This window comes from Echinops telfairi, unplaced genomic scaffold, assembly GCF_000313985.2.
Source record: "Echinops telfairi isolate 266 unplaced genomic scaffold, ASM31398v2 ScPeMD7_2291;HRSCAF=2852, whole genome shotgun sequence".
Lineage (NCBI taxonomy): Eukaryota > Metazoa > Chordata > Mammalia > Afrosoricida > Tenrecidae > Echinops > Echinops telfairi.
The window spans coordinates 44,814,950-44,824,838 of record NW_022106189.1 but is presented as its reverse complement, the minus strand read 5'-3'; the positions used below and the strand labels follow the sequence as shown (position 1 = coordinate 44,824,838).

Below are 9,889 nucleotides of genomic sequence, written 5' to 3'. Positions count from 1 at the left end.
GTGAGCTGGTGCTTCTGGCCGTATGGACACAGCCCACAGGAGACTAGCGGGGTCTCTGAATGGTTCCCCCCAAGTGTGGATTTGGGGGACGGTGCCTCCGCCACGTGAGACACAGCACGAAGGGTCAGAGAGCAGCTACAGGCCAGTCAGCTGTGTGGACCACCGACACCCAGTTATTGTCATGGAAAAGAAAGCAACTCGCCACAGTCTGTATGCTCCCCAAAAGATTTTACTACCGGAAACAAATACAATATGTGGGACTCCATCCGCATAATGTCATTACAGGAAAGACAACAGGTGACTCTACTCCCTACAGAAGGCCAACCGAACAAGCACGGGTGCGAAAAGAGATTGCATAAGGAAGCATGTGTGTGGGCGTGGGGGGGCACGCAGGTGCACCCACGTGCAGGGGGAGGGGTGGCAGGGGTTAAAACCTTTAGTAAGCAACTGCATTAAAATATGCTAAGACACTTACCTTACCCCACCCAGGTCATGGCAAGCCGCATGACAAAGCTGCAGGTTCTCACGAGCAGAATTCCATAGAAAAGTTTGGTGTGAGCTGGGGTGCTGCTGTGTGCCCAGGTTCTCCACGGGAAGGTGCTCCTGGTAGGAGCACTCACCCCCTCCTCCCTGTGGACACGCTCATGGCACAGAAGGCAAGGCCTCCCCCATCCCCAGTGAGCGCACTTGGCCAAAGATGGCAGTCGATTCATACACGTTTACTATTTTGTTTGAACTACCTGCATTTAATCTCTTTTATGTGTGTACATAGGGGGCAGACTGTGTGTGTGAGCGCGGCGTGTGTGCGCTTGTATATATATGTATGTCTGTACAGGTAGGTCTCTTTGTGTCTCCAGGGTGATGCCTGTTGGCCTCTTCCTGTCTGAGATGATGTAGGCAGTTGTCTACAGACCCACGGTGAAAGCCAAGGTGCAGCTTTGAACTTGTGGGTTCAGGGCAGTCTACAAGTGTCAGGTTGATGGCCAGGAAGGGACAGTGAGCCCTTTTCGTGGCATCTGGGGGCATGATGGCATGCTCTGCTCCTCTGCCACCCCCTGGTGTGGATCAGGACACTGGGCAGCCGGGGAACTCCACCGTGGAGCCCCCTAGACTTCTCTCATCTCTCCCTTTGGGACCAGCCTGGCTGGCGTGACAGTGACGGGGTTGAGGGGTGGGGTGGGATGTGGAAAAACTGCAGGGGGAAGAGGCAGCTGGGTGGGCTGCATTTGATGGTGAGACCATCCCCCCAAGGAGGGTCCCTCCTCTTTGTAACCTCCGGAGGAAGCATGGCACCGTAGCTTCAGGCTCTTCCCCTGCCCCTTCCCCCTAATACGCGGTGTCTCTGCTCCACAGACACTCCCACCAACACACAGACGCGGACCCCCAGGCAGAGTTTCCAGTTGGTGCATCCGAGGATGCGAGGCTGTCCCTGCTCCTGGGAGGCCCAGTTCTTTGTCACCATCTGTCCCCATCCGGGGGAAACCCAGAGGACTCCAGTGACGAAAGGAGGGAGGTGGGTGCTGCGGAACGCCGACACCGGACAGGCTGGGTGAAGTGGCAAAGGAAATGAAGATACGGGTCGAGGGCAGCCTGTTGGGAAGTTCCATCACTGTACACGGAGGTCTTCAGATTGGACGAGGGTGTGTGTGCATGTGTGTGTGTGTGCGTGTGTGTACTCGCGTGTGTTTCCACTCCCCCACGCTCCCCCGTTGCTATGGAAACTCGGTAGTCAAGCTGCTGCTGTCAGGAGTGCTCACAGACCTGGGTGGGAAAGAAAGGCACAGTGAGGTTGGGAGGGTCACGCCTGGGGCACACTGCTGCACTCTGGGGGTACTGCACTTAGCACCCACAGCAAGGCCAGGCCCGAGCATGGGCCATGGATGGCTGAGGTTTCAAACCCTCTGATCCGACCCAGGGCACCAACCAAGAACTCATTTTCCTAAGGGGGAGGAGCTTTCGAACTTAGCACGAGGAGGAAGCCAACGTTGAAGGGTCTGAAAAGCTGCTTGACGCCTGGGCTCGTCCACCCTGAGACCAGAAGACCTGCCCGGCTCCCACTTCCGACTGTTGTGATCAGAGCCCCAGTACATGCACCTTGATAGAATGAGAGGGGCGAAAACATGGAATGGAACTCAGATTATTAGAGTCTACCACCGTTGCTGGACCAATGGGGACAGGAGGACTTCTTCCTGAGCTTTTTGAAACCTTGCACCGGAACCTTGCTCCAGAGACCACCTTTTAGGAAAGGAACAGGATGGCACAGCACGGGAAGAGCGACGGTGGCTCAGAAAAGATGGTGCTGAAAGACCTATGTGAGACCGAAGGTCCCCATGACTCCGAGCAAAGACGAGAAGAGGAGGTGCAGGGACTCCCGAGTAGCCGATGTGGAGTAGGTGGAGACAATGCCAGCTGACTGCTGGTGAGAAATCCAACTCACGCCTCTGAACAAGTCGGACAGAAACGGTCAGATGGGAAACGAATTTACTCTGTAAACTTCTGCCAGGAGCGTGATGGGATATTATTACCACCCCACCCCCCCACAACCATGTAGTGACTTCAGGATCTGCACCCCCCCACCTCCCCAACCATGTAGTGACTTTAGGGTCTATAACCACTCACACCTCTTTCTTTAAGGCACAGCGGATTTCCTGCTTCCAGGAAGCCTGCACCTGTTGTCCCAGGTGCACCTGGTACCCTATTCCTCCGGGACCTCTGTTTCACGGTGACACCTACCCAACCTTCCATGCAGCCTTTCCGTGTCTACATGCAGTCCTTGGCGGGGAGTACCTGCTCCGATCAGGCTTTGGGCATGTAGTTCTTAGACACAGAAGGATGTTTTGCACAACATCATACTATCCCATCGTGTCAACACAGCCTGCAGCAAATGGACTGATTGTGAACACACAATTATGGTAGTGCAAGGAATGGTTTCAGCGAGTTCCGCAACACGTAGGTGTAGAATCGCAGGTTAAGTAAGTTACTAAAGGTGGAGGCACTGCGGGCCTGGCCTCAGGAGAGACCAGTCCCAGGAGAAGGACTCCACTCTTGGGGAGAGTGGAAGGTCCGCGAAAGAGAGGAGGACCATCGAGGAGATTGGTGGACAGGGGCTGCCACCAGGGGCTCAAACAGAGCGCGACTGCGGTGGGCAGGACTGGACCACACTGAGTTCTGTGGGACACGGGGTCTCTGCGTCCGACCGGACTTGCAGACACAACAACAGCAGCAGCACCAACATTAGTAAGTTCTGGACGGAGAACAGAGGAGATTTCTTCTTTCATAACCGGGGAAAATGGGACGGCGGGGACTGGGACTTTCCCCATCTCAATGGGCTTCCTTCCTGGGCACGTGAACAGGTGCTAGCACATTGGGGGCTGCCATCTGCGGTGCCGCCTGAGAATCTTTCCCAAGTTGTCAACGTGAAACACGGGAGAACGAGCGGGCCAGTAAGTGAGGAGTAGGGATCTCTGCGTCTGTGCAAAGGCATGCCTCTAATCATTCCAGCGGCGGTGTTCAGGACGGTGAAGTGCACGTGTACCTGGTGACCGTGCCGTGGTTATGAGTTCGGCTGGGTTCTTCAGGGTCAGTAGTTTGAAACCAACAGCCATGCGGGACAAAGACAAGGCTTACGACACCCAGAAAGGGGTACAGTTTTAGAAACCCACAGGGCAGTTCTACCCGGTCCTACAGGGTCCTACAGCAACTCAATGGCAGCGAGTGAGTGACAGGGAGGGTTCTCATTTCGGCCCCCGGGGGCGTGATTCTCTGTTAGAGACCCTTCTCTGTCAGCTGGAAGGGGGGGACGGACCTGGAGGCGGTGCCTCAGACCCCAGAGCTCAGGGACTCTATCCTCCTCTCCTTGTGGTTGTTGGAGTCGTCGTCTGTTGTGACCCTGTGTGTGTGCAACACTGTGTGGTACTGCCGGCTCCCGCGCTGTCTTCGCTTGCCTCAGTGGCTGCCACTGGGTTGGTTGCCAACTCACCGCAGCCTCGTGTGATCGAGTTGCACGGCCCTGTCGGCTTCTCTAGGCTGTGAGTCCACGGGAGCTGAGCTGTGGCCGGGAGCTCGGACCGCCAACCTCTCAGTTAGGAACCGAGGTGCCCGCAGGCCCTCCCTCTGTCTGTCTATAAGGCTTTCATGGACTCATTCTCATAAGTAGATCACCTGGCCTTTCTTACACGTCTGTGTTCGTCCAGGAGCTCAGCTGAAACCTGTCCGCCATGGTCTTTCCACGTGTTTCCATGGTATTTCCAGGCTGCTGGTATTTCCAGGTCCTGGGGAGGGCTATCCCTGGTATCGCTGAGAGAGGAGCTCTGCGGGACAGTGGTGAAAGTGCTCAGCTGCTAAGCGAAAGGTCTCCCACCAGCTGCTCCCTGGGAGACGGCCCGTCTGCTTCCCTAGAGACGACAAACAGCCTGGGAAACGTCGGAGCAGTTGGGCTCTGTCCTACAGGGTCAGGTTAAGCGGGGATGGACCCGACTGCGTGGGCAGGGCGGTTGTGTGGGCAGTACAAGTTAAACAAGACTGGCAGAGGCACCCTTTCTTCCATGGTGTTCCTTGCTGGCAAGGCCTTTTATTTCCTGTCCTCTGTTCTCGATGTCGAAGAAGGCAGCTCAGCTACCTCAGTATTCTTCTGGGGGGAAATAAAGCCATCGGAGCGAGCATGCAGCTTACTGGGCTCCCCAGCTGCTGGATCTTGAACAAACGGAAGGTCAGGGGTGGCCCTGCGTCCAGCAAATCTTTGGGCACCGATCGCCCCACAGTCTGTCCTGACTTCCTGTCCCCAGTCCCAGTTTGGTCATCCTCCCCATAGCTCACACTTCTGCATCACGCCTTGGGGCACATCCTGCGCTCCCCAAGTAGAAGGAAGCTCACTGCCATCGAGTGAGCGATGCCCAGTCCCAGCCACAGACCCTACCGGACGGGAGAACTGCCCTGTGGGCTTCCGAGTCTGGTACTCTTTTTCCTGAGAAAAACATACTTAATAATAAAATAAACTTATTAACAGATAGCTATTAACAAATACAAATATACTTTTCATGAAAAAGATTTTTTCCCAACAAAATTAATGGAAAGAGTGATATCGTTTTACCTTTCTGTAAATCTCTGTAATGTTCAGTTTAATGTGTTAGTGGGATTCTCTCATGTCAGTGTTTCTCAACCTTCCCAATGCTGCGACCTTTCATACAGTTCCTCATGTGGTGGTGACCCCCCCCAACCATAAAATTATTTTTGTTGCTACTTCATCACTGTCATTTTGATATTGTTATGAATTGGGCGACCCCTGTGAAAGGGTCATTCCACCCCACGCACACATGTACACACACGCACACACACACACCCAACCACCCACAGGTTGAGAACCGCTGCCTTATACATTTACTCTGTGTGATTTGTTGTTTGACTGAAGCACAGGAAGACCCACAAATCCAGGAAGAGCTTGGGACACCAAAATGTCTTTGGACCTGGTTGCAAAATTGCTGCTGGATGATGTCATTACAACTTTTACCCTATGACTATATATTCATAGTATCCCAAATATTTACAACAGGCCATCCTGCTCCTCTTTTTCAAAATCTTCTCACTTTATAATATGCCTTCAGCTATAATTTCTTCTAGTTCTTGGTACAAGTCTGTAACACTTTCTGGGCATAGAAAGTCTCATCTTCCTCCCACAGAGTGGCTGGTGGTTTCAAACCGCTGACCTTGTTGTTAGCAGCCCAATGCATCACCCACTAAGCCACCAGGGCTCTGTGTGTACAGCACAGTCGTGTGCTCTTCTAAGCAGTGGGAGCACACATCTTCTTGTGAGACCCACAGTGACCTGGAACTGAGCCTGCCATAGCTCAGAGGTCAGGGGCCCAGGTGGCACAGTGGGTTGCTTGTGGGTCTGCTGACTGCAAGGTCAGCAGTTTGAATCCACCGGCCGATCCAAGGGAGAAAGATGAGGCAGTCTCCTCCCGCGAGAGCATGTACAGTCTCGGAAACCCCAGGGACCAAATCCACTCTGATCTCTAGGGTCGCTCCTAGTTGGCAGAGACTCCATGGCAGTGGGTTACACCAAGACGTGGGAAAGTTTCTGTGACCTTTTCCCACACAGGAGGAAGCCAAGTGTGGAATGCTGGCCTTATCTCTTACACGCCTCAGGACACAGGTAACCGTGCACTTTCTCACCTGCAAAGCAGGTGGCATCACTAGACCCGTGGAGGAGATATAGTCTCTGTGATGCACTGCAGGTGCAGGCTGGGCTACTTGGACCTGAGTGCTACTTGAGGCAGAGGCAGCCGGGCGTTTGTTGGGCTGCGATTGCTTGTGTGCCACGCTGCAGTTTTCAGTATGATGCGGCAAAGCAGGAGCTGGCAATAGTGTCAAGAATAAATATTTGGGACTCATTGGGCCAGTCTGTTGCAGCTACTCAACTCTGCAGTTGGAGCAGAAGGTGGCCAAGGATAATGAAGAGATGAGCGGGCCTGGCTGCATTTCAATAAAACTTTATTGACAAAAATCAGGCGGTGGGCCGGATCTGGCCTGTGTGCCTTAGTGTGGGATCTCTGCATTAAAGAAACACCAAACTGACTCAGTCAGCTTGCTTACTGGATCCCAGAATTCTTTTAAGGACCAGGGCTGAGTGGGGATGACATCTTACCCCGAAGTCCGGCTCTAGGTTGTGTGTTTGTTCAAAACCAGCCCGTCTCTCCTTCAGTATGTAGCCCCGCTTCCTTGCATCCCTGGCATCCCCTGGCAACATCACATTACCGTGCCTGTGTGCTCCTGCCACCTGGGTGTTTGCTCTGAGGTTCTTGGACGTGCATGAGCCGTGCATAGCTTAGTATGTTCAGGTAAAGGCGTGAGACAGGTGTGAGCAAGCTTGGGACCCTGCTGCTCTGCCGCCTGGAGGCCAGGGCTACAGGCCGGAGCAAGCCCAGCTCCATGTCAGAGGGACGCTGCCACCTCTGTGTCATCACGCTGCACCACGGATGGTCGGAGCAGATGTGTGCATGCTAGACAGATGTACAGACACGCAACCTGTGTCCTAGGCTGCTGACTCAGGAGGCAGGGGCACCCGGGAGTCGGTTGGGATAAGTGGGCCCCAGGGACACTGGTGTTTTCCACTCTCCTGCCTACCTACCTACAAGTAGCTCCTGAGGGGGACATGCTGCAGAACCCGGCTCTTCACAGGGAGCCGGGTCCTCTGTCATGTGATGGGGCTTCTGCAGCGCAGGGTGTGATGAGGCAAAGCATTCTCTTTATGTGCCCACATACGCACACACACAGGCACACACACATACACACAGACACGTGCATGCACACACATGCACACACATTCAGACACGCACGCACACATATGTGCACACACGTGCATGCACACGCACACACGTGTGCGCGTACTTTCACACGTGCACGCACAACACACACATGTACATATTGCACACAATGCTCACTCACACAATACATACCACACTCACACATAGCATGAACAGACTTACACAACACACACAAAAGAGATGGCACAGCACAACACCCACACTCACACACCCAGCCCAGTTGCCTTGCACTGCCCCCTTCAGGCATGCAGACCTGTGTGAGGGTGGCTGCCACCCTTAGGACTCTGAGCAGTGCTCACTGGGAACGGGTGGAGAACAGAGTTGCAGGTGGTTCTGGCAGCAAGTGGTTCCCGGGGCCCGCCCCGGGTGTGTGTGGGTCTACCCACATGGTGGGCTACTCCAGCACTCAGGGTGAGAGGGCCAGGCCTGGTCCACAGCCGTGCTGGTGAAGCAGGGTTGTTCCTTTGTGAAGGGGAGTAAGAGACGAGACAACAACAAAGTGTGAACAAGGACGGAGACCAGCAGTGCCCACGAACCTCACGCTGCTGACTGTCTGCCCCTTATGGAGAAAGCTCCCTTGCCTGCACCCAAGAGCAGCATGGGTGAGCTGGAGGGGTGCTGTGGGGTGACACAGGCCAACAGTGCGGTGCCCTCTGTGGTGGGGACTTGGTGTGGTTTTATAGAAGGCACAGTGCAGCGCTGTGCTGTGTGTGTGTGTGTGTGTAGAAGCAGGTTTGGGAGCACACTGATTCTTGGGGAGGGGCACAGAGGGGAGTTCATGCCTACCTGTCATGATCTGCATCTTGAAGAAGGAAGAAAGGAAAGAAGGAAGGACTGTATGTTTTCTATTATTGATCCATCCATCCACCCACCTATCTACCCATTTACCTACTCACCCACCTACCCACCTGCCCACCAGTCAGCTCATCCACCCAGCCTCTATTTACTCATCCACTCATCTCTCCATCTCCACCCATCCACCCACCCACCATCCATACACTCATCCATCCACCCGTCATTCATTTACCTACCCATTCATCCACCTACCCACCCACTCACCTACCCATCCATTCATCCATTACCATCCATCCACACATCTACTCATCCACCATCATCCATCCAACACCCACCCACTCACCCACCCATCCATCATTCATCCACTCACCCATCCACTTATCCACTCATCCATTCGTCATCCATCCATCCACCCACTCATCCACCCATCCCCTTCCCCTCTCCCCTGCTCCTTATCCAGATCTGCTGATGAAAATCTCTGGGGGTCTGAGCTTAGGAATTCATACTTCTAAACACGTTTATTCTGGCCACAGTTGGGAAACACTGCCTCAGAAGGACATGTCTGCTTTCGGCACCTGATCACTGTACACAGTCAGCAACCTGCTTCCGACTTGACTGACAGCTCAGCGAGTTAGTCGGTCAGTTAGTTGCTTCTGTCCCAATGCCTTCGAGTTGGGTTCTGTCCCCAGTGGTCTCATCGACAGCCTGCACTACCCATGTTTCAGTGGGGTCAGCTTTCCAAGGCCCTTCCTGGAACATCGCCTCACCATTGGCGGCCCCGCCCTGGAGCTGAGGCTCTCTGGCATCGCCACCTCCGCCTGTGTGCGTGCATGCCCTCCTCTTGGTTCCTGCATGTGAATGAAGGAGCCAGGACGTGTTCACTACGTGGACCCAGTCGGGCCAGAGGGGCGGCCACAGCCCAGGAGCTTGCACCTGGCAGCTGCCCCGAGACCCAAGAACCAGAACAGCTGCCCAAGCCACCCCTCCGAGATAGGGATTCCACTGGGGCAGGACCGGGAAGTATGCACCGGTACGATCCACCTTCCCGGTTGGCACGTTCCAGGGATGTCCCCCAGCAGGTCGATCACGGTGGCCGAGCACACCGGCCAGGGTCCCAGCAGCTGGGTATAATTCAAGACCCCGGGGAGCAAGAGACCAACAGCAATTTGTGTCCAGCCCCATCAGGATGCCTCCAACCCCACCCCCCAGCTGGCCGGAACCTGTGTGTCCCCTCTGGTACGGCTGGCTTCTTCGCCCCGGTGCACCCTTTCCTTTGCCCTCTCCAGTGTCCGCCCTTCTTGTCTGCAGGAGTGTCTGTCTCCTGCTTTAGAGAAGGCCCAGGGCACCCCTGGGAGGCCTGGTCTCCTGTCCAGGCGGAGCTGGAGGGAGACACGCGAGGGCAGAGGGGCAAGGCAAGGGTCTGGGGTTGCAGGCTGGGGCAGGCTGGGTGGAAGGGGTTGGGCCTGCGACTTGGTTGGGCTCTGCAGCTGGGTAGTTTGGAAGGGGCCACAGTCCGAGGTGACACGGGGTCATTAGTAGAGGCAGATAGGGCAGGGGCAGGAGGGAAAGATGAAGACGCCATCTCAGAAAAACAGCAGGAGAGTCAGCAAAGAGCCCAAGGCTCCATCCCCTCCCTTTCCCTGCCCTGGGGCCCCAGAGCTTCACAGACAGTGCATGCTCATGGTGAAATGTGGGGCTTCCTGGGGGTCCTGAGAGACAGCTACATGCCTGTTCTCATTCCTCGCTGCCCACCCCTTTTTGACCTCACAGTC

The 9,889-nt window shown here is 55.0% G+C and overlaps 1 protein-coding gene across 1 annotated transcript in view; it reads right to left on the bottom strand.

Moving 5' to 3' along the window:
- Positions 1 to 211: 211 nt before the first annotated feature.
- Positions 212 to 9,889, bottom strand: part of LOC101642974 (cadherin-13) — a 349,021-nt gene continuing 339,343 nt past the window's right edge. The window contains exon 9 of the mRNA XM_045293862.1: positions 212 to 1,761. Coding sequence (XP_045149797.1) covers positions 1,754 to 1,761 — 8 coding nt within the window. The 3' untranslated portion in view covers positions 212 to 1,753. The remainder of the gene's footprint in view (positions 1,762 to 9,889) is intronic.